The sequence below is a fragment of the Patagioenas fasciata genome, chromosome 2, assembly GCF_037038585.1.
Source record: "Patagioenas fasciata isolate bPatFas1 chromosome 2, bPatFas1.hap1, whole genome shotgun sequence".
NCBI classification, from domain to species: domain Eukaryota; kingdom Metazoa; phylum Chordata; class Aves; order Columbiformes; family Columbidae; genus Patagioenas; species Patagioenas fasciata.
The window spans coordinates 120183946-120210689 of NC_092521.1; the positions used below are offsets into that span (position 1 = coordinate 120183946).

Sequence of the window (26744 nt, forward strand, 5' to 3'; positions counted from 1 at the left end):
GTATCACCATAGAAGGATGGAGGGATTTCATCCATGCAATCAACTACCAGAGGCTTGGAGGACAGAATTTATAAAAAGGAAGACTGTCTTTCCTCCTGTAAGTACCAGCTTATCCGTCTTTGGAATAAATCCAATAAAAAGACTTGAATGCTTGAAACAGGATGTAGCTTTACAAAAGGACTTCAAACTAAAGCTGCAGTTCAAGTAACTTTCCCCAGCTGCTGTCCAACCCTAATTTCCAAAGACGCTTCCTTGATTAGCTGTAAAGCTTTCCTGCAAGTGCACATTTTTGAATACCCTGAGTAGCAACACAGTCTTTACAGAAACAAACAATTCAGTGCTTAGTTCATACCTGGGCTTGGTTGGGATCCAAAACTTTGCTATTCTTCTGCCCAGTTTTCCTACAGGCTTGCCCCTGTAGACATTTACAGAGTCCTGAACACTGACAGGATTGGGACGGTATAAAATGCAGCTGTGGCCATCATGTTCTTTTAGACATTTGCTCTCTTGCTCCCTTAGGTGATGACGTATGGCAGTAAACACCATGTTAAAAGAGCAGGTGTCTGAGAATACTTTTTGCCGTTGAGCAATGCCATCATAAACATGAGATTAATCTGATAAGCAGGAAGGAGGAGCACGATATTGTCACCTGGTGCAATGGGGCTAATCAAGGGAGAACTGGGCTCTGGCCCCTGCTTAGGGCATTGATTTTGTAGTTTAAAGAAAGAGGTATGGTTTCCAGTGTTGGGATGGGTACCCCTCTTAGGGTACTCACAGCCATGTTCAAACACATGTGTCCTTCTGACCCCATGAATCTCAAATGCTTTACTGCTTCTAAAGAGTGGAATATAAATGGCAGGTGACCCCCACCAACACAACCATTAACCTGATGGTTAGGGGATTTTTCCTCATGAGGCAGAAGCCACCATGCCTAAATACCTAGACCAAGGAGAGAACCGAATCAAAGTCTCTCATTTTCTAATTGTTAAGCTAGTATACAAAAGAAATTGCCAGCACTTCCACTTAAAACAAAACTTTTCATTTTTCTGTAAGAAAGGATGTCAGCACCTCTTCACCACTGAGGTTCCCAAGTGGTTAGAAGTGTCAGTGCTGTTCTGAGGGAGCCTTCCCTGAGGTCAGAAATGCTCCAGATGTTATATTTACTCTATTCTGAATGTCTCCAGTCACCCAGCTTCAGGCAGCCGTGGGCTGGCCATGTGGATTTAAACTGAGCTCTGCTCAGCTTGCCGCTTCTTCTGGATCCCATTAGGAGGTGCTGAACTTCCAACGGAGCCTAACATGGGTTCTGGATTCCTCTCCTGTGCGTAATATCTGACACATAATCAGAAACAGATCCTGGCCCAAAGCTCTAGCCAGCCAAAAATGGAGAAAAACAGATTGGCTGACATTCCACCAGGGTTACACTCTCACAGGCAGGCTGAGGCCCGTGGGATGACATAGATGTAAATTAATTTGGCCCTAGTATTATCGCCTGTAGTCGAAACAGTCAGTTGCTTATAACAAAAATAAACTTGTAGTCAATATTATGAAACATACAGGTCTTTCAGATACTTCACATGGTGACAGCAATTAATGTTTCTGCTTACATATTTTGGTGAAGCTGCAATTACAGTGCCATGACAGTCAGCTCTTATGGCAAGACAACATTTCGCCAAAAATTAACTTCTTGAAATGTCTGAAGCACTACCTTCAAAAAAAGGGAAACAAACAAACAAAAAACCCCCAAACAAACCAACACAACTTCAAATAAATATCCCGCTAAATACAAGGAGCCAGATCCTCAGCTAATATAAACCCTTTAAATAGATCAGAATTAAGCAATTTACAGATAGTGAGGATCTTTGCTTCAGAATAAATAGAACTGAAACTAACAATTACTTTTTCCCTACTCCCTCCTTCTTCACAATTCATTTTGGTTTGTTCTTTCCTAAGGACTGATACAAAAGCAATTGTCTCCTTGATAAGTAGGCAACACTCAGAGGAATCCAGGGCTTCTCTCAGCAAAGCGGGGGGAAAGACTTTTTGGAGCAACTTACAGCTTTAAATAATATTCTTCTCTTAAAAATGAGGGGTAAAAAAGTCTGAGCTTGCAGATAGGTACTTCTGAGCTGGGTAATAATGTGATAAAGTTCATTTCTAAGACAAATGAGGAAATGCACTAGAAAATTATCTGTATCAAACCAAATAGAGAACACATTTAAGCAACTGTGGCTGAGCAAATGTATGTACCTATCTAATTTTACCTTCTGTGTGCCCCTTTAAGTTACTGAGGTAAAAAGTATTACACAAATGCCCCAATCTTCTGAGAAATTAAGGCCTGGACATGCAAGCCGCTGGGATGCAAAGAACGCAGCCAAACTCTCATTGACGTAACACTAAGAAGATGATAATATACCATGGTCTGTCCTTCTGCCTCCACTTGCAATCCCATACTTCTTTTAAACTATGAGTTTGATTCCTGGATTTGTGTCAATTATTCTATCAAGGCTGAGGTCATTGAATCTGAGGTCATCTAAGCCATGCCCTTACCTCCTCCAAACTGGCAGAACTCTTCTTACTTCAGCCAAGCTAGGACACTCAAGGGTGTCTGAAAGCAAGACTGGCAAGGTTTCTGGAGAATTCCTGTCTCTTTTGCTATTGCACACATCCCTCCCATAGAACACCATTCATAAACTGGAAACTCTCCATCTTAGAATTAATTAGGTTTTCTGATACTGTCTTAATGTGCTGGAAACCTGTTCCAGTGTCTGACTGCTCTGTTGGTTTGAAAACATGATGTAAAAAGGCCCTCAAAAATAGCAAAATAACAGTGGAATGAAAGGTGGGGCTAAAAAAGTCCATTATATCACTTCAGCTTGCTGCCAAAATAAAGTCTCTATTGAGCAGGCGTCAACCCAACTGCTACTTGACTTTTAGTGACTATTGCCATTTCTCTAAATAGAGTGAAACATTTATATTTTATCTTGCTTAAGTTCTTTCAGATATTTTAAATGTAATTGTAACACCTTAAAATATTTCTTCTTCCTCACTTGTTTCTTAAATATATATGACCATGTAAGTGGCTGACTGTGATTTGACGTGTTAGCACACACTGGCCATGTCACAGCAGCAAATCTCTTAGCCTCCACCAAACATCAAGTCATCTGCTTAACCCGCTCTATAGTGCATTACCTTAAATCACGTTACCTTCCATTTGCCACGTACTAGGCGTAGACACACAGATATTTCACTCAGATTAGCAAATGAACTGATTTTGCTGCTGAGCATTTAGACAAGTGGAATTCAGTGAATTTTGCACCTCAGGTCAACTGCTGTCATCTGCCATGCAGAGAGATGGCAGCAACTCCGCCTCTCCTTCCCTGATTAGGCCCAGAGAAAGGCTCCTAATAAAATTCATGGAAGACCCACCACTAGGCAAAACACATGCCAGCTACAGACCCATGGGATGAACGAAGGTTTTCTCACAACTTATATGCCATTTCATGATATCTCAGCCAGATGGATATGTCAGAATTAGTTCATGAAGAGCAGAAGTTGGGTTTGATAAGTATATCTGCAACATTTTGTTGCTTTGCTGCTGAGTGTTGTTTTGCAGTAGAATGACTGCTGCAATCTTTCAAGTCCCAGCAAATCTAACAAATTTGGTGTGTGAAATAAAAATCTTCATCAATATTATATATTAGTAGCAGGACATGCAAAAGCTATATTATTTTGTTTAAAGCTTAAAATAAGGACTGAATCCTTGCAAAAGACTGCAACAGAATGAACTGGACAAAACCAGTTTCCCAGAATCTGAAGTTACAATAGCAGCCACTTAGCTGAACAAAAGTGAGAAACGAGACATGGCCTTTCATCCCAAATAAGTAATGTTTTACCAAGTAGGACCTAAAATAGTATTAAAATAGTGCTTGTTTAATGATATGGCATTGTTAAATAAATCCTGATTGATATTTCCCTTATAAAAGATAAGGATTTTTAAGGACTGTTTTCATCTTCTTGTACCCTAGAACCATAGGGTGCTGTAATAGTAATTGCCAGCAAACAGCATCCTTTGCCTTAGATGTGCACTTTTGAAGCACTAGGATGACCAGATAGAATCACCTTCAGTTCCTGGACTTCTCTTCAAGATACACTTTTTTTTTTTTTGCATTTCACTCAGCTTTTATGGAACCCCAAAAATCTCACATGCCCTTGAACTTCAGACTGAGGCTAAAGCAGCGATTTAAGCTTTGCCTTCCCAGCCCTGACCCACCTCCATTCCTCATCCTGCAACAAAAAGATCATGGCTGGGGCAAGAAACTACAAAAAACTTCTTTACTTTGAGGGTGTCAGAGCACTGGAACAGGCTGCCCAGAGAGGTTGTGGAGTCTCCTCTGGAGACATTCAAGACCCACCTGGACACATTCCTGTGCAATCTGCTGTGGGTGAACCTGCTTTAGCAAGGTGGGTTGGACTAGAGGATCTCCAGAGGTCCCTTCCAACCCCAGCCACTCTGTGATTCTGTATTCTGGCCTGTGGCAAGCGTAGCACAAGACTACCATGACAGGGACCACCTCCTTGCACACCCGGCTGCTCTCCCCTGCTCCCAGATGCCCCTCAGCTGCATCCCTGACCATCCTTGAGGCCTCCGTGGGGAGGCGACTCCCTTGCTGCCAGGCCTGCCCTGTGCTCAGCTGGCACCATCTCCCTGGGCCACCTGCCCCTTAACAACTCTAGGCCAACCTGCCGCCATATTGCCCCGGGGCTCATCCATACCCGCCTCAACCCCAGTGCGGGCACTGAGGTGGTTTTGTTTTAATAATGATGTTTTGAGGGCACACCACTGCACATGTGATTTTTAATCCTCGGGAAAGCTTGGCAGGACGCCTGGCTGCCTTACAGCACCTCAGGCTGCGGAAGGGCTGAGCAGGGAGAGAGGGAGGAGTGGCTGACACGCCAGAAGGCTGTGCTGCCATCCAGCGAGACTTGGACAGGATGGGGAGTTGGGCAGGGAAAAATTTAATGAAATATAACAAGGGAATATGTAGAGTATTGCATCTGGGTAGGAACAACCCCAGGTTCCAGTATAAGTTGGGGAATGACCTATTAGAGAGCACCATAGCGGAAAGGGACCCAGGGGGTCCTGGTCAACAGCAGGATGACCATGAGCCAGCACTGTGCCCTTGTGGCCAGGAAGGCCAATGGCATCCTGGGGTGTATTAGAAGGGGGTGGTTAGTAGGTCCAGAAAGGTTCTTCTTCCCCTCTACTCCAGCCTGGTGACACCGCATCTGGAATATTGTGTCCAGTTCTGGGCCCCTCGGTTCAAGAAGGACAGGGAACTGCTGGAGAGAGTCCAGCGCAGGGCAACAAAGATGATTAAGGGAGTGCAGCATCTCCCTTATGAGGAAAGGCTGAGGGAGCTGGGGCTCTTTAGCCTGGAGGAGACCGAGGGGTGACTTCATTCATGTTTATAAATATATAAAGGGTGAGTGTCATGAGGATGGAGCCAGGCTCTTCTTGGTGACAACCAATAATAGGACGAGGGGCAGTGGGTACAAACTGGAACACAGGAGGTTCCACTTAAATTTGAGAAGAAACTTCTCAGTGAGGGTAACAGAGCACTGGAACAGGCTGCCCAAGGGGATTGTGGAGTCTTCTTCTCTGGAGACATCCAAAACCCGCCTGGACACCTTCCTGTGTAACCTCATCTGGGTGTTCCTGCTCCGGCAGGGGGATTGGACTGGATGATCTTTTGAGGTCCCTTCCAATCCCTGACATTCTGTGATTCTGTGACCAGGGGAGACCGCGGCGCGGGCGGCCACAGCGCCGGGCGAAGGGGGCGCTGCCCGGCCGGACCTGCAGAGGAAGTCCGGGAGGGGAAGTGAAACCGAAATGCGCAGCGTGGAGGGCGGGGAGAGAGGGGGGGTGTAGCCGCGGCCTCGCCGTCCGCCGTGGCTCAGCCCGCCGCGCCGATGTCCCACAGGGCGCCGAGGGGGCAGGAGGAAGAGGAGGGGGGTGCGGGGGAGGGAGCGACGAGGGGCAGCCAGGCGCGGCCCAGGAGCCACCCGGAGTCAGCGGCCAGCGGCAGCAAGAGCCAGGACCGGCATGAGAGGAAACGGAAGCGGCAGGAGGCGCAGCAGCTCCAGAAGCTCCAGCACCTGGAGTCCTTGTAAGGAGCGCAGGAGGGGAGGCTCCCCGAGGGGGCTGGAGGTCGCGCAGCCCCCGGGCCCCGCCTGGCCGCTCCCCGCTCTGCCCCGCCGGCATTTGGGGCGCGTTTCCAGTGCAGGGTTGGGGGGCAGTGGGGGGGATTTGGTTTTTATTTTGTCCCTGGCCCCGCGGAAGGCCGGGGCTTGTTCCCTTCCCTCCGCGGCTGCTCCAGCTCCGTCAGATTTGAAAAATATGACCCATTTTTATACATAAGTGCAAACAGGGGGAAAATGCGTCTTTTCCAGCTTCCTAGGAGTCTGGGAGTTGCAGCATAGACGCAGAGGTTGTTCGGCTGGTTTTCACTAAAGTGGATTTAAATTAAACAAACAAACAAAAAGATAAAAAGGTTTGCCATCTGCCTAATGACTCCATCAGTAGCCCACAGTGCTGTGAAAGGTTTATGTTATTCCATTGAAAGGGGTTTTAATGGAATAAAAAGATCAGAAGGTTCACAAGAACACATTTTTTTCCTTTCCAAGTAAAAGTAAAAATGTTTGTTATGAAACATACCAAACAGCACTCAAAAAGTTATTGTTATAGAGACCATTTCAAAGCATCTTGGCATTCAACTCCTAAGCACATGACCTTTCTTACTTGCTTTGCTCTACGTAGCACCTGCTTTCTGTTTGGATTTTAATAAATTTTATATCTACTATTAACTCTGGAGAAATGCTGCGGGAAAGATGATCCACAAGGTTCTGTCTTCAGGCTTAATACACAGAGGGAAGAAGATGAAGTTATTATTATATACTAGATTTGGCTGGCAAAGCTAGATGTTGGGAATGGTCTGACTTGACATTTTCAGCTGAATGTGTATATGATTCAGCAGTGCTGGAGGGATGAAATTCGTGTCAGGAGATCTTGGGGAATGGTGCTACAGAAAAAGAGAATTGTGCATTTGTGGTAACAAGCTGAATTGGATGCAGCACACGTCCCCGTAAAGCAGTGTGATGAAAGTGGTTGTTCCCTCACAAGAATATGCATCTGAAGGATGGTTGCAAGAGATGTGTGTGATGACATGACACTGTCTCAGTCTTCTTGCATCCAGGTATCTGTGTTCTGCTATAGCTCTTAGTGATAATTGGTTGAGTAAAATTTAAAGGGAAATGTGAGGTGAAGGTTTTAACTCTATACCGTTGAAAGAGTATATTTTCTCAATTTATTTGTCTGTGCTAAGCTGCAGAATAACAATATTTCTATTGCTTTTCAGCTATGAGAAACCTCCCCCAGGGCTAATTAAGGTTGGTAAATGTAATACAGTAAAATTTTAGCATCACAAGGGATTTTCACACAACTTGTCTTTCAGCCATTTATCTTAAGTGTCTGCATTGGCTCTGTAAATTACAGAGAGAAATAGGTGCTTCCAGGGGAAAACTCAGGGCTTCTCAGTTACAAGCCAACCTCTTTGACTTGGTGAATCTGGAGTGAAATGCCCAGAATCAGACAGGATAATACCAGTTCTTTCCTCACCTCTTAGCCTGCACAACTAATGCAGTATTTAATAGCGTGGATAGTGGGGAGTCTTTTATGGTGAAGCAGTTTTTCAGTTTGAATGACATCTTTTCAGGATTCTTCTCCATTGCTTTTGTCAAGTAATAGTGTAAAAATACTTTCGTAATGATGATTGCTTTTGACAAATCTATACACTTAACCCATAATCTAGTGCTTTTACCCTAAAAAATACTGCTCTGTGTTGTAAAGGTTGTTTTTGTTATGTCTTGTTAGCAGGAAAAGTCAAGTCTCTGCTTGTCTGTTTTCATTTATATTATTTATTTGAATAAATTACTAAAATAGATGGGAAGTAATTGAATTAATAGGGCAGTGTAGTTCAGACTGGAAGATTCAAGGGTGAGGGAAAAAGAATATGACTTGGTACTGTTAAAAGGGTCAGGTATTTTGAATCCTTTATGTGTTACAAGAAAAAAGAAATGTTACAGGGGAAATAGGTTCTATATTAAGTGAAGGCTTGGACACATAAAGTATTAATTTTTACAAAGTTATATAAAAAAAATTATTGTCCTTCTCTTGTTCCATAGGAGAATGAAACAAAACCAGAAGACTGCATACCTGATGTACCAGGCAATGAAAGTGCACGAGAATTCCTGGCACATGCCCCAACAAAAGGGCTTTGGATGCCTTTGGGAAAAGAAGTCAAAGTCATGCAGTGTAAGGCTGAAAACATTCCAGATGTCATTGGACCTTCGTATAGCCATCCGTTTACTCTGGGGGAGGGCAGAATGTCTGGTGGACAGATGGCAAGTCTCAGGTAGTTTGGCATCATATTAATATAAAAGCAACCAGTACCTTGAAGGCTGCGTTTTATGGGTGTTATATTTATCAACATAATACTTGCATCTATTTATTTGTTTCAACCAGTTTAAAATATTTTCCATAAATATGCCTTTAAAAAAAAATTTTGTCTGGTCTAAGAGATGCAATTCACTGCTGCTGCTTTTTTTTTTTTTAAGGTTGGAGGTGTAAACGTTATGGACACAGAACAGGAGATAAAGAATGCCCATTCTTTATTAAAGGCAATCAGAAATTGGAACAATTTAGAGTAGTGAGTACAAATCCTGCAGTATCATTGCTTGTATTTTTTAATATTGATGATGCATAATCTTGCAAATGAAAAGTAGCCTGTTGGATGATGCTTTATTAAGGACTTTTCCTCTGTCTCTAGCATAATATAGATGCCGAAAATCTCCTAATAAAGAAAAAGCTACAGATGTGGTTGGATATTTGACTACTTTGCAGAAAAATCTACTCTTCAAGAGGAAAATTAGTAATTTTTACATTTAAATTGGAAATCTTCAAGAACCTGTTTCAACCATTATATTCAGTTTTTGTGATTAAAATCTCAACGTAACAAAAATGTTTAGTCAAGCTTGAGCTGCCCACATTACAGCTGCTTCAAGCCTTCTGCTCTCACTGTGAGCAACCACATCATGATGCCCGTTGTCTAGGTCTGTAATCCAGTCATTGTCTACAAGTCTGATCTCTTGCTACATGAGGCTACATTTCAGTTCTGCGCATCCTTTCTGCGTGACTTCTTTTAACTTTTCCTGTTGCTTTGCATTGTTCACTTGTATTTCAAGCTCTCATCACTTTGTTTATGTCCTCATTTCTGTCCTTGAGAAATGTAATCTGGACTCATTCTGATTGTATGCTACTGCAAAGGGTATTTTTAGCACTCTCCCATGACCAGATTGCCTCTATTATCCGTTTTCCCTCAGGCTTCTCTGTTGTATCAAACTCCTGCTGTGTGTCCAAGGCCCCTCATGGTGCATTCCCAACGTCTTTCATTTGCTACTGACACTTTAGTTCGCACTTCTGGTCAGCATCTGATATCTCCTCTCTGTTGAACTTGTTTGCTTAGTCTTCCAACAGAAATTATCACCCTGTCTTTTTGCTGCGTTCTTGCATGGCACGAACTCACCTTAAATATCCGCAGTATTTATTCATTATCTTCCATCACAACTACCTTTTGCTGCAATGCCTGTTTAATATGAAAATAATGAATTTAAGAGCCAGTGATAGTAGTGCATAGCATGCTAGGACAACTCCAGCTTTATTATCCGCTTGTCTTATATTCTTTGCTCCTGTGTTTGCATCCAAGTTTTTAAAATATGCTTTAAGGTCATAGCTCATTATTTTGAACCTCAATATTCCATCTATGACTAGCTATTCCTATAGCATATGTACAGGGTTCTCTTAGTTAACTGTAATTGGAGAAGGGAGAGAGGTAGTGTACCTAAGGAGGGTCCCGTTCATTGGTGATGTAACTAGATAAGCTTTTCCCAAAGAAAAAAAAAAGTGCAGATTAACAACGTTAAGTCTGAGAGTATACTTGTGAATTAAGAGCTTGCTAAGTGTATGTCTTCTTTTGATGAAAGCCTCTTGCATTGGGTTGCTTTGGTTTATTTTTTTTAGGAAATACAACGGTCAGTGATAAATACTTGTCTTTACCAACACTGGATTTTCTGTTTTCCACTTTAAAGGCACATGAAGATCCAATGTATGATATCATAAGGGAAAATAAACGTCATGAAAAAGAACTGAGGTAAGTGTGACTGTAGCAAATTGCATATTCAATTTGTTTTTCATTTTGATAATGTGACTAATGTATAGGTTAAATCTTGGTGTAAGTTACCAACTTAGAACATTTCTGATGGTAGTTTATGTTGGCAGAGACTAATGGATTTCTGTTTTCTCAGTAATCATGCAATAGTACTTCCTACCTCTTTCATTGTATTAGCTTCAATATTTCTTCCCAAAACAAAGTTTAAAGAGGAGTTATATTCATTTAGTTTTGTTTCAGGTTTGTTTGTTTGTTTTTTAAATTGGGTACATCAAAGTGCCATCAGTAGACATAACAGGGTGGATTTAGAAAATGAGTTCTAGGCACCTGATGTTATTCTTCATGTGAGGTCCTTGTTCAATATATAAAGCAGCACAATTTTTTAATGCTTTCTTACTTGAACTGCATCAATGAGATAACTGAACAAACTATAGATGGCCCATAGAGTGGTACTGCTGCTGCCCTTGGGGAGGATACTGAAAGCAACAATAAAATAAGCAAATAGTTTGTCCCCATTTGTCAGTAATCTGTGAAAGTTCAAAGGAAAAGTGCCTTTCAAGAATACCTCTGCATTTAAAGCAGAATCTACTCCGTCACCTTCGCCAACATCTCTATCAGCAGAGCAATGAATGTCATAATACCATAATCCGAATATGCATCTGTGTGTGGGTAAGCATAGAACTTCTTGTGGTGGTCTTTATCAGTCTGTGAAAACTGCAATGGGAATGTAATTCAGAAAAAGAGGAAGTGTTCCCTGTCCCTTTGCATGCAGCTTCAATTTCTCAAGCTAGGAAGGAAACCAGTGAAAACTAGAATAAATTATTACAGGTAGAGGAGAGCTGGAAAGAATTCTTATTCACATTTTTTAAACTCAGGATACAGCAACTGAAGCAGCTCCTGGAAGACTCTACCTCAGAAGACGATGATAGCAGTGATGACAGTGATGAGGATGATGAAGGTGGCAGCAGCTCCACTTCCTCAGAATGTAGAGATAAACACAAGAAAAAAAAGAGGAAGAAGGAAAAGAAAAAGAAAGAAAAGAAGAAAAAGAAAAAGAGAAAGCGTAAATCATCTAAATCTAATGAGAAGTCAGAATCTGACTGACATGAGTCACCTGCTGCATGCTTATTGACCTCTACTTGTGAACTGCGAGGAAAGATCAAAAGAAGGAAGAAACCACCAGAAAGGGCTTTAATAAACTCAGAAAATACAGATGGTTACATATAACATCCTACACTGGCTGTGCTCTTCTGCCTCTCTGCAGTGCTGCAGCCAGAAAGAAAAGAGGTGCAGTCAATGATAATTAACCATATATCTTTACACTGTAAAAGCTGTGCTGAGGCTCATCCATCGTGGTCACATTGGGCCTCTGAGTTGCCACATGTGACTCTTGGCAGAACACAATGATTACCAAGATAGCACCAACAAATCTGCAGAGTTCAGCAGACTGTCCATTGAAGTGTCTTTTCTCCATGAAGTTATTTTATTATATACAAAGCCTCATTGTAACAGGACTGCAGTTTGTACCATGCAGAGCACTGAGAGTTCACCTGCAGTGCTTACACTAAGCAGGTTGTACTGTATTTTTGTTCTCTGCGTGCTGCCTATATGCTGAAGTTCAGTGTACTTATCCTAGTACTGGCAGCTAGGGAAATAAAGAGCATTACTGAAGGTGAAAACATTAATCAAGGGGATTTACTTTAAGACAAAACTGCAGCATCAGCAAGACTTGGGGTTTTTTTGTGTAGAAAAATTGCATAATCATCACCATTAATACACACAGTTCTGCAGCACCTGAAGTGTTCTCCAGACCCTAGGAGTGGGATCTAAGTGTAATGATGTTAGATGTTCAACTTTACAGTAAAGAGGTAGTGATTTTAGTTATCTAAAAAGTGGGTTTTCATGCTAGAAATGAAAAAGATTAATTTCTATGTACACTTTGGTATCAGTTGTTTTGATACATTTGAGATTTTTTTGTTGTTTTGGTGGTTTTTTTTTCCTTTTAAAAAGGCCTGGCAAAATAAATTACAACTTATTTTTTATGTTTAGTATAATTATTTTATGTAGTATTTTATGAATAATCCCACAAGAGTGTAAGTGCTGAAGGCTTCCAAATTCTTTTCAACTATATACACATAAGCCACAGAACAGTAGTAAAGAACTTCTAAGCAGAAGGAAGGGAAAGTTTTGGGTACTTGATTGACTTTGTGGACTCACCACACTTTTCTTTTGCATAATCTTGCAGGCAGCTAGAAAGATTGTGATAGCTATAAAACACAAGAGTAAGCATTTCTTTGAAACTTTAAGACACAGTGGTACAAATCTGAGATTTGAGGACCTAGATTATGTGTATCAGTGCTTTGCAAAAGGAGAAAGAAAAATAGATTTGCTTTGAAAGGGCTAGGAAGGACTTATGTAAAAACTTAATCTCTGTGCTTGTGCTTACATTGAGAAAGACAAAAACCCAAACATGATAAAGATTTATCATCAGTAGAGCAAACATTAACCATAAAATCAAGGAACCATAGACTAAAATGTATTTAAGATTTCCCACCCCTCCCTCCATGAGCTTTGGAAAAGAACACAGAGGAAAGTATATGTTAAAATGTGTTTTCTCCCTCCTACATGTCTTTGGAGTTTTTTAGTAAAAATAAATCCACATTCCTTGCCAGTCATTCATAATACATTCTGGGGAAAAACAAAGTAGTCAACACATACATAAAAAGATCCTTTAATGTATTCACAGAGCCTGATTGTGAAATTGCTTTTTGTCCTTCAGATTATTTAGCACATCTCCTTGTGATGGGATTTACTGGTTACTCCTGATAGTTCCTTGTATCAGCATCATCAACAAATTCAAAGCTCCTGGCTCTTTCACCACAAAGAGAGTTAACAGCTGAAATAGTATGAGGAATGTGTAGTAGACTGGTTCTCCATAGTGCCACATGTGGTCCTGAGAGAATCCATGTGTTCATAGCATTGGTGATTGTTGGACAGATGCTGGAAGCCACAGCAAGTTTTCACCTGATGCATTCCAAGAGAATTCTTACTCAAGTTGGTCTAGAAAAGAGCTAAGCTAAAGATAACTTTGGTTACTTTAGCTTTTGTCATTTAAGATTCCTCTGAAGTTTAATAAAAACAAATTCAGTTTTTCCTTAATCTGTCATCCCATTCCATGTTAATGGGTCCTTCCCATTTTATCTACCAGGGCTTAATATTTGAACAATCAAGAAAAATACCATAAAAGATCATTTCTAACATATCAAATGTAACTTAAAGTTCTGAGAGACCACATCGCTGTTCGGTGATAATTTTAGTAGGTCTTTACTGAAACTCATAGAAGTTGAGCCAGCTTCAAAATGAAAGCTAACAGTTTCAACAGAGTAAGATTCTAGTAGTGCTGACTGACAGCCAGTGCTCAAGTGCTAAGAAACAATATCATTTAGCATTTTAAACATCGCCAAAGCAATTACTCTAGGTCAGGTGTGTCAAACTCATTTTCAGCAGGGGCCACATCAGGCTCATGGTTGCCTTCAAAGGGCCACATGTAATTTCAGGACTGTGTAAGTGTAACTACTCCTACATTTATACAGTCCTGCAATCACATGTGGCCTTTTGAAGGCAATCATGAGGCTCCCTTCTTTAGGTCTTTCAGAAATATGCAGAGATAAATACCAACACCCATTTATATTAACAGAAAACTATTCTATGCAGAATTAAATCCAGAAAGCAGGATAGAAAGCTAGTCTTGAAAGACTGATTAGCCTTATTTTTTAGGTTTTAACCATCAGACTATTTAATGTTTTTGCTCAACTAACCAAAGTTGTTTTTTCTAGTGATCCTTTTCTTTGTAGACATGTATTTCACTTTGAAAGTTCTGTTGAAGCCTGATTGGAAGGAATAGCATAATTGTATAGTCCCATGAATCTAAGTAAGTGTAAAATGCAGCTAAAATATATTTCATAGGCAATGCAGTTTCATAGGGCTTCAGCTCCCAGATCTGATTATCTTAATACTCTGAACCATTCTTGTCAGAAATAATATTTCAGAAAAAATACTGACATCTGTCTTACTTCTTTGGCCAATAAAGTACTTGGGCTTTATAGTCTTGTTGACTGAGATGGCTGATGGCAGTAAGCCAGTCAGGGGAATCTGAGGACATTTTTTAAAGAGTGCATTTGGTTTTCCCTGGTATGCCTATGCATGCAATGAGTGGAGATTTTTTTTTGCCATTGGCTCCTGTCTTCCATTGTTTGATTTTAATACAAAGACCTGTAATTAATCTTTTCCAACATAAGGCAGAAAACCAGACATTGTAAAAGGGAAGGCTTTATGCCACTCAGGTGCTACCAAACTGAAAACAAAAATGCAGAATTAGAAGCTGGCACTTCAGTGATTACAGCACACCCAGTTTGCAACAGAGGTTTTAGCTAGCTACAAATAATGATTTAAAAATTCCGAGTCACAGACAGCAAGTCTGTCCAAACCTCCCAGTATGGCAGTCTCTGAGGCCTCTTAAGGTTTGTTACTAGTGTGCCAAGCAGCAAATAGATTCTTCAGCAGCTCTTCAGTAGATGCTGCAGGAAACATGAAAACTTCAAAGACAATACAGTACTGCTACAGTTACAAGTTCACAATACTGCCAGCATTGCAGTTAATCACTGAGCCATCTAGCTTCAGTGGTAACAGACATCAACACATACGTGCCTCTGTACAATTAAAATCTCAAATATCACTGTGGCTGACTAAAAAGAGCATGGACTTTAATTCACAGGCTTTTAAAGCACAGTTTGTACTTTACCACCTTTCTGAAGCATGACCATTTTACCCACTGGAAAATTAAATATAGATGTAAGCCAGTTGACTTAAGATGCAGTCCACAAATCATCTGTGCTGCTGAGTGACAAAGAAGCCAAGTAGACTACTTAGTTTTAAGGTCACAGGACTAGTACTGTCAGATCAGAGTACATCACATATAACAACATCTAAGAAGTATTCCTGGAGCAGTGGAACATCCATGCATACTACTTAAGGCATTGGTATGGATCCATATCATGGGCACACTACAAAATTAAGTCATTAGTTTAAAATAGCATTTGTTTTCAGACAAAGAGCCATCTACACACTCCTACTCCCTCACATATGCTTGTGAGATAAGACAGCATTACCAGGTCCTGAATTGCTGCTTCTGGGTAGGAAGAACTGACTAGTCCAAAACCTGTGAAAGGATGATGAGCATGATCTTGGGAGTACCCATGAAATATTACCATTCCCTAAAATAAGAGGGCCAACTGCAAGGTCATGAATATTCATTTATCAGACAAGCAGCAAAAGACAAACAGTTAAGTCTGTCAGCAGAATTGGCTTAGTATTCAATCCCAAAGCTACACTCAAGTTCAGGGAAAAAGAAGTCAATCCTTACCCAAGAGGTCTCAGTTACAGCTGAGGATTACTCTTAGGTCATCACTTGTAGTCTTCAGATTAAGATATTTGACCACTCATTCCCCATCAGAATAAAGTGTATCCCCTCTAAGAGCCACAGATTCCTATATTAGATATCCAAGAGCAGCAGTCCTATATTTTCTAGAGTATTAAAGAGCACTGTGCTTGTAGTAATTCTCTCCCTCTTTATTCTTTGAGGTTCTGATGGAACAGAGGTTTTGTTCAGCACAAGAGACAAATAAGAATTTATAGTCCATATTTTCTTTCAGTGCTTAGGGTAGAGTGGCATCACAGTGTTAATGTGCATCCTTTACCTGAACAGCTTGGGGTAAATGTTATAATTACAGTAGCTCTAACAAGTAAGCAAGTGCTATTAATAGAAATATCAATGATCACTTGGGTAGGGAAGCCTCAACACTCCTCACTGAGGGAAAACAGCATAACCTCAGTTACAGGTGAAACTAGAAACAGGCACAAAACTTGAATGCAGCCACAGGAAACGCTACTTTTATCCATGTAGGTTACTCTAGGGCACAGACATAATAAGAACATCGGGAGAGGAGGCAAAAGACAAGTCCTGTCTGTTCACCCACCCCTTACTAAAGAAAAATTTGTGTGTTTGTTTTTTTTTTTTAAATAAAGTGTCCCTATCTTTTTCACTCATACTATCACTTTACTTGGGAATCATCCAAGAATGGCAGTAGCATGTTTATTCTTCTCACATGGTGATACTAACTTTTGTAGACATGAAAAAGATCACACATTTTTGAGCCATCCACCTCATCTAGATCAGTCTACTTCCATTATTCCTAAGATAGCTCAGAAACCTAGTTTTATCATCTTAGTTCTATAAACAGACTTTTTTGTAGTGACTTGCCAAGGTCAGTATAAACTGTAATAGAAGTCATCAATAGGAAGTCGCAGAACAGGGCACAGCACTTATAAAAAGTTTTGTTTCACCTTCAGAGTCTATCTTCCAGCTCAGAGTCTGCATTGAGGACTCTAAACTCTCCACAGAAAAATAAGGAAGGGGAAGCATCACATCAAATCAGTGCTTTAGTTTTAGTCCTCAGTCATGCATATGAAGAGATTAATATCTGAGGAACTACCTTGGAATTTCATGTAAACTCTTGACTTGATAAAGCTTTAACTATATTCCTTTACACTTTGGCAAAAATAAATCCAGCCAAAAATCCAGCTGATGGAAGAGAATCTTGTACCTATGTCCACATCATACAGACAAACTGACTACTGGATATGATGATCTTGACAGGCCTCACAATCCTGCAGAATTTAAGAACAGGGCAGCAGTAAATGGTATGTCATAATAGTATTGATGCATATACATCCATATCATTAGCTTTTTTGCTTCCATGAACAGATGGAATACAAGAAGTCTCAAGGTGCAATTCTATTAAATTTATTATTTAAATAGTGAATGTGCTAGTTGTAAAAGTGTGATTTTAGTGTTAAATACTTAATTGCATTTCAATAGTGTCCTCAGTTTTTACAGTGTTAGTTCTTACCCTTTAAGAGTGCACAGCAGTTTACAAAATATACAAGAGAATAGTAACTGAGTTTTGGATTTATGCAAAACTGATACTTTTTTCCCTCCTGCCCCAATATTTAGTTATCTTCTCTTATAGAGGGACTTTCTTGTTCCACGCCCTAAAAAAAAAAATATTAAAAAATTAAGGTAGGCATTCTCCCTCCAAATAACATATGTCAACTTGCTTCTAAAGAAAGACTAGACAACAATGACTGCCTTCTTCTGTTGCAGGAGAGGACACAGCTGGTTGATATTAGAACTTCATTCTCGACTTCCCAGCAAGGATAAATTCCACAGGAACAGTGTTGGACTGCAGAATGTCCCAGTGTAAGATAAACAAGTGTTCCATATGAAACTCAGCATATTGTCAGTATGGTCTTGAAACTACATTGTTGAATGTATCCAAGAAACATTTCTGGGGCAAATACAAGCAGCATTTTTGGGATTTTGCAAGTTCTTCTCTACTCATGTACTTCATGACTGAATATTTAAGTTTCCTACACGAGATTGTTCTTTTCCCAGAAGAAATTCTGGTCTTGTAGTTAATTTCTTTATGTACTGGTCCTTTTCAATTTACAAACTTTTCAGACTCTCCCACAAATGCACAAAAGCATATTTGTTATTGAACCTGTTTAATGTGATTTCCCCTCCATTGTTTTTCCCCATCTTCTTCCAAAGTAGAAAGAAGGTCCTACTCCATAAATTTGAAGTTCTTAATTATATATATGTGTGTGTTGTATCAAACTACAGTACTTTGGCTGCGGCAGAGCAGTAGCTTAAAGAACAGTATGTCGTGATACACTGCAAAGTGACAAAGGACCCAACATTTTTAAAAGTTGGTAGAACAATTTGAAGAGCAACTAGACTAAAGGAGTGGGTTTTAGCATGTGTTTTTTTTTGTTTCCCTCCCTCCCCCCAATATTTTCCCTTAAATAAAGGAAAAGAGCCTAACCTGGTCAATGCTACAGTGGTATTCATAGCAAGGTAAGTGTTCAAAGCTTAGCTTGCTTTTTCCTCATCCACATACACAGCATTTGCTATTATTTCACAAGCTATCCAATATCCTTGCAGTTCAAACCAAGAGCTATTACTTCCAAAGATAGTAATTAAAACTACTTGTAAGATTCATTTTTGTAGTTTGTCACTGTATACCAACCTTTGTGTACACTGCTTTTAGGCATCTCCCACGCTTCTTCCATCTCACATCTTGTGTCTCTGCGTTTTGAAGGTGGCTTGCCTATTCTTTTCTTCTTTGGTTTAACCAGAAGTGGGCACCCTAAATAGCAAGATATGAATGATGTTATTTTTCCAAATCAGTCTTAAAGCAAATTTGAGCTTGCCTTTCCCCTACTGCTTTGTAGTGTTCCTCTTTCTCCTTTCCCACTGTGTGCCCATTTTAATGGCAGATAAAACTGACACTACATATGTCAACCAACAATCTTGTAGATATACAATATTCAATCACTGTCTAACCGTAATTCTGGACACACTGTATTTTTGCTCATAACTTGGATAGGTGTTAATGTGGCAAAAAACCCTCAAAGAAACAACTCAGTGAGAGGTGGCTAATTCTACTCTAGTTCCCTTTTCAAGTGTTCAAGACTAGTTGACAGCTGTCCAAGTCACCCAACTCACCCATTGTCTTCAAAATAATGTCAATTCTTCAGACTTGTTAACTTACATATCTCAGGTATACAGTTCAAAAAGTCAATTTTAGCATATGGTATTACTGCTAAAGCAAAATGTAGTTTAGCCATATGTTCTTACTTGAAGGGCACTTAAGATTAATTTGAAGAAACCAGTCCTAAGATAAGTGACATTTCAAAAAGGATGTAATTTTACTAGCACTTCTGAAGCATCCATTGGCATGAACAGCACTCAGAAGAAACAGATTCCTGCTTCCTAATACTGAACATGATAGCTTCTTTAAACTACATTGGCTGGAAAAAGAGGGAGAGAAAGCAGGTAGTAACATGTAGGCCAAACATCTTCAGTATTCTGTACCATCTATGACTTAGAAGAGATAGAAGGGACATCCTGAAAGTTAAAGGTAAAATTATTTTAGAACTATTCTGTTATTGTCATGAATTGTTGTAAGGAACTAAGAAAGAGGCTGCTAAAGTAAAAGTGTTTTCAACTTTCATGGAGCAGGCTAGCATAAAAAAAAACCCCACCTCAACATTTTGAAGAGGTCTGTGGACAGAAAGGATAGAGACCCTTCAATGCAGGAGGCAAATCCAAAACCCCAACATGCTTAAGCAGGAAAGCAATGCAGAGAGAACCCTAAAAAATACAATCTAAAGAATAGCCTATTCGGCTGATGATGCAGGAAACCTGATGAAAATTATCACTGAACTGAAGAGAAGCAAATCAGTCTGTTCAGAAGATAACTCCATTACTTGATATACCGATCATGTGATACTTGAAAGCACATGACCTAGGAGAGTAGTAATACTCAGGCTACAAATTCTGTTGTTGTTTTAACAGCAGTTACACTAAGAGACACCCTTGAAGAGCATCTAGAAACAGATTTGAACTCCAAGTAGACCTTAATTGTAAAGAAAAAAAAACACCCTTCTGCTTCAGGAGGAAAGAAGAATATGTGGAAACTATCTACCCTTTTGCTTTGTTAGAATAACTTTGACTTGTTAATCTTAACCACACCAAAATGATTTGCATTCAGATGTCCTTTAGCAGTAGCAGGGCAACTGTTGGTCCATGCTAGTTTCTCCGAACTTTTGCCTATATAGCTCTCACATGTGACTTCTGATATGTTCTACTCATCAAGATTAGGAACTACCACTATATGTGCACACAAGAGAAGCATTATCCAGGCAAAGAATTAACACTATAATTTATAGCAGCAGCAATTCCGCACAAATAAAGGCTTTGCTTAGCCACAAAACATTTGATGCTTTGATTTCCCACAGTACTTTTACAAAAGAAATAGCTATAATGGATTCTCAAACATCCTCTGGGATGTTTGAGAAGGGTGTATATAGACCCTGAGGTGTACTGACTGACCAGCATTTCATCAATATAAAAGCAATGAGAATTAATTTTCATTATCTTCAAGTCTCATCCAAATAACATAAGCTTTCTGGTTTGTATCATATCCTTTAGAATGTTCCTTAAGAATAGAAACACACTGAGGAAATAAGTTGTACCTTGTTCTTCGCTCTTGGCTAGAGATGAGAGACTACCATGTGTTTGGCTGGTAAATTTAGGTTTAGCACCACTTCTAATCCAATACTCTTCAGGTAGTATGCCCATGTTCTCCCTTAACAGCCTTCCTAATTAAAAAAAAAGTTGATTTAAGTCCATTATTTAGTTTTTATAACGTTTGATCCATAAGTCAGAATGGAAAGGTAGCTACTTAATCAAATTAAAAGAGTCTATTAAAATAAAAATATGGTTTTCTGGAGACCACACTTGACAAATATTTACAAGCTACTTCAAGTCTGCAAATGCTGTACAAAGAAAACAACGTTTAAGAACACTATGCTGGTTATTAGAAGTAGATCACCCTGTTTTAGATGCCTTTCACAACACAAGATCATACTAAAGAGCAACCACTTCCTAAAGTACCCACGTAACCAGTTATGGACCCTGACTGATAACTGCTTACTCTCAGTTCAGATTAATCCAATTTCTACCAATATCTACCTTTGAGTAAATAAAATGTTTTCCAAATAAAATACAACTTCACACTGATTTTATGAAAATATAGCAAAACTTCTGTTGCTAACAGCAAGAGATCATCAGCTACAATTTAAGAAATTTTAATGGTTTGACTCCTCTTCTGTAGAGAAGTTACACAGAGTATGGCCACCAGATTATGATTGACTTCATGCTGTTTAATCCATCCACCATGAGTCTCTGATAGTAGAGTCAATGTTTATAAAAATTTAAATGCTGAGTTTCCAAGATGCTATTAAACAATGATGAATGCATAGTTCAAATGGCCTGAAGCTTTTCAAATGAAAAAATGACCACTTATGTAAAAAAGGTAAGTATAAATTAGAGTTTCTACAAGATTCTCTGCATGAGGATTCTGCATCTTCACAACCAGCAAGCAGTAAAAAATTACAGCAACTCCGTCTGCCTTAAAAATACTCTGCAGTATTTCTGACTCTAGGCCAAACCTGAAGCTACAACATTCTCCAGTCTTCCCAATGGTTCAAACTACAATTTGCAACTGCAGTTAGATGTTCTTTGTGTGTTCTATTAAGCAGCACTGTGTCCTCAGCAATTCCCTTACCTCCCAAGAACTTCCGCAGCATTCGCTGGTGTTCAAGTCCTTCTCTTTTTGCCATAGGCCTCTTTCTTCCATAATACCCATAGTCACTGTATACAACTTCATCTTTTTCTTTCTCCTTTGTCTTGTAAACTACACCAATGTTTTCATGAAGCCCACACCTAGTTTTTATTTTCTCTTGAGCAGGCCAGCTAATTAATTGTGCTGGTATAGCATTTTTAGGTGGTTTCCAAAGTACCCTGTGGCCAACTTGGTAGAAACTTCCTTTACTAGGTGTCAAGATTCCATATGGAGTAGCTTCTTGAAAGAAATATTCTGCTTCATCCATGTCATCATCATCATCATCCTCCTCCTCATCTTCTCCATCTTCATCCTCCTCTTCCCCCATCACAGAGTATTCTTCAGAGTCCTCAACTTCTGACACACTCTTAGCTGCTTTTTTCTTTAGAGAACTGACTTTACCCTGACTAGAAGATCTAGGCAAGGCTTCCAGCTTTCTGCCTTTACTGGAAGCTTGTTTCTTCTTCATAGTTGGAGAGTTTTTGACATTTTGGTCATTCAAGCTGTTCATCTGCTCCCTTCCTAGCACTTCATCTTCATTAAGGGACCCACCACTTTTAATTTTCTCTTTCTCCGAGCCCTCTGTATTTTTCTGGAAAGTGTACATGCTTTTCTGAAGCACATAGTCAGGAACAAAATAAGACACTGGGGCATTATCAATTGATGAGCCTTCCTCTCTAGAGGACATGTCATCAGAAGAAAGACTGAGTACACTTTGACGTTTCCTTCGTGGCAAACAAACATCATAACTGTAGCCTGTGTCCATACAACTCAGCCAATCATTAGAGGGAATGTACTTCTCAATTGATTCGTCACACCAAACACTTTTATCCGTTTGACTATCATTCATCACACTGTGGCTTAGATTCATCTTCTGCTGCTGAAAACTCAAGTCACTTATTACCTCCATACTAGATGGAAGTAGTCCTGCTTGTTGCATAAAGCTGGGCTCTTCTTGAGAAGTTTTTGAGCCTGCAGATTTTTTAGAGATAGATTTCTTAGCTCCTGCCACTGGTTGGTCTATGCTAACAGTTCTTGCCAACTCTGCAATTTGCACTGCCATGGTTTCACCTGGGGGTGATTTTGACCTTTGACTTGTATTCACCTGCTTTTCTGCATCCAGTTTCACTTCATTATTTTGGACCTCTCTTTCTTGCACAGTTTCAATACCCTGTTTTGAGGAGAGAACAGCTTTTCTCTCATCTAAGGAAGCTGCCGGCACCATTTTCTCCCCTTCACGAGGGCCATATATCATTCCTTCACACGAGCTAACAGAAAATAAGTCACGCTGCACTATATTCTCTGGGACTGGTTTACCACTTGCCACATCATACAATGGGATAGTTTCTTTAAAGGACTTCCACAGTTGAATAGCTGGAGAGCCATTTCCATACTCTATCCTCACTTCTTCCTTCTCAAAGGCATAGCTTCCAGTAGGAAGATTTCTATACTGTGTAGAGCTGGAAGGGCACTTGTTATGAAACTCTCTGTCTACTCCAATGGAAGATCCAGGTGAATCTTGTTTCTCTGAAGTACTCTCAGTCTCTGTACCTATACCAGAAGAAACACAGGCCATATTTCCTGCATCACAACCTTTCGTTTCAGTACGGATATCTTGATGCTTTTTTTGCTTGTTTTCAGGCTGCCGAGGATCAGTCTGTGTTTCTTTTGTCTCCATTTTTCTCCCAGAGGTACTATAGTGTCTAAATCTTGTTGCATGATAAAACATAGGGGAAGGTGGAGGAGCATTAAAATAATGCCTTCTGTTAACTCTCGCATGCATTGGATGCTGTGGAACAAGAAATCCAGGGTACTCATGCAGTGCAACAGAATAAAATGGAAAATACGGATTTCCACTTCGAAAGCCTAGACATTGGGGATTAAAAAAAAAGTCAAGACAAATCTTCTTTCTGAAATAAGTAATTCTGATTAATACTTGCTTGCATACAGAAAGACAGCTACAAGGTCAGACACAAGTAAAACACTCCTCTTATCAACACTCAGAAGCAAGTTTAGTGCTTCTTTGATATGGAACAACTTGTCTGAGCAGCTACACTTTAACCAGAACTTAATTCTGTTCCTTGAAATGTACACCAATTAGCTTTCTGTACTATTTTGCTGTTTTATAGACTATGCTATAGCATTGTCTTTTGAAAAAGCTCCAGATAGAAGCTCACAGAGGTATACCGTTCACAAAGTGTATTTAACAACATTGTTTCTGTGTGGACTTTTCAGTTTATATTTATCCATACCTATAATGTGCATATACATATATAGAACTTGTATATACACATGTATTAATTGTTAGGCATGTTCTAGACCTCTCTCTCTGTAGGATAACCATAATATTTTGTTAAGTTCCTGTTTTCCAGAAACAGATACTTTCCAGCACACAAACTACACACTTAACTAACACTTAATAAACCAGATCTTTGACAACTAAAACATTACTTTAACCCTACCAGAAACTCACAAGAAGCTTGTTTATACAGATACACATTTGTTCCATCCAGCCTAACAGTAATTTACTAAGCAAAGCTACCACAGTCCACTCTCATTTACCTTACCTGGAGTAGGTACACAGTATGGACTGTATGCATGACTGGGGTACCATGGATTTGAGAAAGGCTGTTGTACTGTTGGCTGTGCATAAAAAAAGGGTCTTGAGTGGCTCGTGGAATATGATTTATTTTCTGAAGTTGAGGCAGTATTCATTTTTAATTTTTTTGACACTGAAAGAGAAATGATCAGGATTAACCATTTAAAAAAAAAAATTAAGACCTAATGATTCCTGTGCTCTGTCGGAATTCAACAGACATTCCTGTCCCAGCCTAATAAAACCATATCATTCCAGAATACTATCTTCCAAAGTCAAAGTAGGAAACTGACATTACTATCAAGGTCAAAGATTTTAGTTCTCCTTTGCTAAGCAAGCTTTTCTATGCAGCTCTCAATAGTCACACTTCAAGCTAATCTTACAGCACATTTTATAGCTACAGGATCAGTAACTTTAATGTAGTCTTATATGCACACATCCATATAAGTGGTATTCTAGCCAATTAAAAACTAGCCTTCAGTCAATTAGCCTTGAGCAAGAGACCTGGGGAAAAACAAAAAAAAAAAAAGCTTCACACACTCAGAAGTTCAGTGCTTCGTGAAGAAAACACTTATTAATGCCAACACATGTATTTGAGATAATAATAAGAGCTCTCTTAATTCAGGATTTTTACTTTGTAATATAATTTAGAACAACAACAGCTAACATAACAAACTGAATATTTCAGTGGCAACATACTTCCTGCACTTAAATGATAGGTAACAAAAGCATTCAAAGCCCACTAAATTCACAAGACAGAGCTTCCTCCCACACTTACATATTTCATCAACTAATACATTAAGTCCAGCCCATTCCAACCCATGGAAGTGATACAACCCTGCCACACACAGCTTATAAGCAAGAATAAAAGAAATCAGAGAACACAAAAGACCAAGTGGCTACACACACGCAAATAAAGCGGCTCAACTTCAAAGTCAGAGGAGAAAAAATGAAATAAAATAAAAATTCAAGACCTGTTACAAAACAGCACACAGTTCAGCCTAGAGCACCAGGAAGCTTTCAGGACCACAGCAGCTCTCTTCAGTTTCCATCTAGAAAGACCAGCCCAGCTCTTGTAAGCACCAAAAAGCCTACAGACACTCCTCACTCTCTCAAGTCAAAGAATTAACTTTGACTTTTAAGAGACAGCGATGCAGGAAGGAATACAAAAGAAAAGCCCTCAAAAACTAAACTACTCCTGCCCCATTAAAGCCCCCCCAAAACTAAGGTCCATGCTGCTGCTTACAGCCCAGCAAGAAACTAACCAAATCCTCAGCCCACACTCTTTATGGCAGGCAGCTGCTCCTTGTCCACTCCCCCTTCCACCTGAGGCTCATTTAACAGTGATGTGGAGGCCTTTTTCCATCAGTGTGTGGGAGGGGGAATCAAAACATGAGGATAGGAATAGCAGTAAAAGCCTTCAGCTGGTGTACAGAAAGCTACCAGTCTCTTCTTGCAGACTTTTAAGCTGTATCTTGAAACAAATCCACTATTTTCCTTTTGTAACATTAGAACTTATGTTAAAAAAAAAAATAAGGAAATATTACCAATCTTCTGCCTAATACTGCTATAAGGACAATTTTTTGTAGGGACAAAATATTAGGCAATGCAAGGCAAAGTTTGTATTTGTTTCTAAAGCTTGTGAGTTGTTTGGTACAGTGCTCTTACAACCTAACATGGCTAAGTGAACTGACAAATGTAAATCTCTTTTTTTCATATAAAAAGAGGTGTGTTTATTCCAGTATGGTGTACTCTACGATGTTCAGCCAGAATTCATGAAATGTGAGGTTATAACTTGCCTCTGTCCTGGGCCTTTACTGGAGGTGAGAATCTGAGTGGCCACTTCACAACTTCTCATCTCTGAGAGACGGAGCACAGGGTATTGGGAGAGATTGGTGAGAGGAGGAAGCACAACAAATGTGCTGTGCAGATAGGTGAGCGACTGGAGGAAAAACAGTGGATGCTTAGAGACTGTTTACACTTCTAGGTTGGGAAATTCCTGTACTTTCTGTTCTTTCTGTAAGGTTCAGATTAAACTTGTGCTTTGCACCAAGACACAAATTGTAAAATCCTTGGGAAGGATTACTGATCTCGTTCCTCGCAGGCCTTCCCAGACAAAGCTTGTTCTTTCTGCTGATGGCAGCTCTTGTACTTTGTGTGTGGGTCGCTTTTGTGACTTGTTTGGGATGTTTTTAATCCCCAATTCCTGTGATTTACGTTTTTACTTTTTAAAATTCCATGGACTTTCTCTTGGTGGATGGACCGAAAGGGAAATGACAAATAAATAAATAGCACACCGTAGCTTTTAAAAAGTTATCTGTTCTCAGGATTTTCCTTTCTTTTTGACCAGATTTCAGCCTCATCTCGGCTCCCTTGCCCCTGTGGCTTCCCTCCCGCGGAGGGCTCAGGGCCCCACATGCCTCAGGTGGCATTTGCTCGCCTCGGAGGCTCTCGCGTTTGGCCGAAGAACGTTTCAGCTCCGTGGTGCCTCAGCCCGCAGGAGGTTCCCCCGGCAGACCAGGAGGCCCCGGGCGGCCGAGCAGGACGATCCCG

General features: G+C 40.0%; 2 protein-coding genes across 5 annotated transcripts; one reads left to right on the forward strand and one right to left on the reverse strand.

Moving 5' to 3' along the window:
• The first annotated feature begins 5958 nt into the window (after positions 1–5958).
• RP9 (RP9 pre-mRNA splicing factor) lies at positions 5959–18204 on the forward strand. 3 transcript variants are annotated; one of them, XM_065832951.2, is made up of 6 exons: positions 5959–6170; positions 7419–7449; positions 8245–8374; positions 8677–8768; positions 10207–10268; positions 17509–18204. In XM_065832951.2, the coding sequence occupies exons 1-6, from the start codon at positions 5974–5976 to the stop codon at positions 17606–17608; spliced, it is 612 nt and encodes a 203-aa protein (XP_065689023.1). In that variant the 5' UTR covers positions 5959–5973; the 3' UTR covers positions 17609–18204. The 3 variants fall into 3 exon arrangements, with proteins under 3 accessions (XP_065689023.1, XP_065689021.1, XP_071660940.1); XM_065832949.2 differs by lacking the exon at positions 17509–18204 and adding an exon at positions 11162–12343; XM_071804839.1 differs by lacking the exon at positions 17509–18204 and adding an exon at positions 11162–12343 and having other exon boundaries at positions 6061–6170; positions 8245–8474.
• Positions 17127–25729, reverse strand: LOC139827256 (uncharacterized). 2 transcript variants are annotated; one of them, XM_071804838.1, is made up of 6 exons: positions 25166–25244; positions 24163–24327; positions 21539–23461; positions 20445–20570; positions 18434–18553; positions 17127–17396 (listed from the first exon to the last, which is right to left on the reverse strand). In XM_071804838.1, the coding sequence occupies exons 2-6, from the start codon at positions 24308–24310 to the stop codon at positions 17359–17361; spliced, it is 2355 nt and encodes a 784-aa protein (XP_071660939.1). In that variant the 5' UTR covers positions 24311–24327; positions 25166–25244; the 3' UTR covers positions 17127–17358. The 2 variants fall into 2 exon arrangements, with proteins under 2 accessions (XP_071660939.1, XP_071660938.1); XM_071804837.1 differs by lacking the exon at positions 17127–17396 and having other exon boundaries at positions 18277–18553; positions 25166–25729.
• Between the last annotated feature and the right edge of the window lie 1015 nt (positions 25730–26744).

Excerpts from the sequence above, each read along its gene's own strand:
- LOC139827256 (XM_071804837.1), bottom strand. The coding sequence starts at position 24,310 with ATGAATACTGCCTCAACTTCAGAAAATAAATCATATTCCACGAGCCAC. Across the intron at positions 23,462-24,162 it reads ATACTGTGTACCTACTCCAG|GCTTTCGAAGTGGAAATCCG; the intron begins GTAAGGTAAATG and ends CCCAATGTCTAG. Across the intron at positions 18,554-20,444 it reads AGCCAAGAGCGAAGAACAAG|GGTGCCCACTTCTGGTTAAA; the intron begins GTACAACTTATT and ends CTTGCTATTTAG.
- RP9 (XM_065832949.2), top strand. The coding sequence starts at position 5,974 with ATGTCCCACAGGGCGCCGAGGGGGCAGGAGGAAGAGGAGGGGGGTGCG. Across the intron at positions 7,450-8,244 it reads CTCCCCCAGGGCTAATTAAG|GAGAATGAAACAAAACCAGA; the intron begins GTTGGTAAATGT and ends CTTGTTCCATAG. Across the intron at positions 10,269-11,161 it reads CGTCATGAAAAAGAACTGAG|GATACAGCAACTGAAGCAGC; the intron begins GTAAGTGTGACT and ends TTTTAAACTCAG.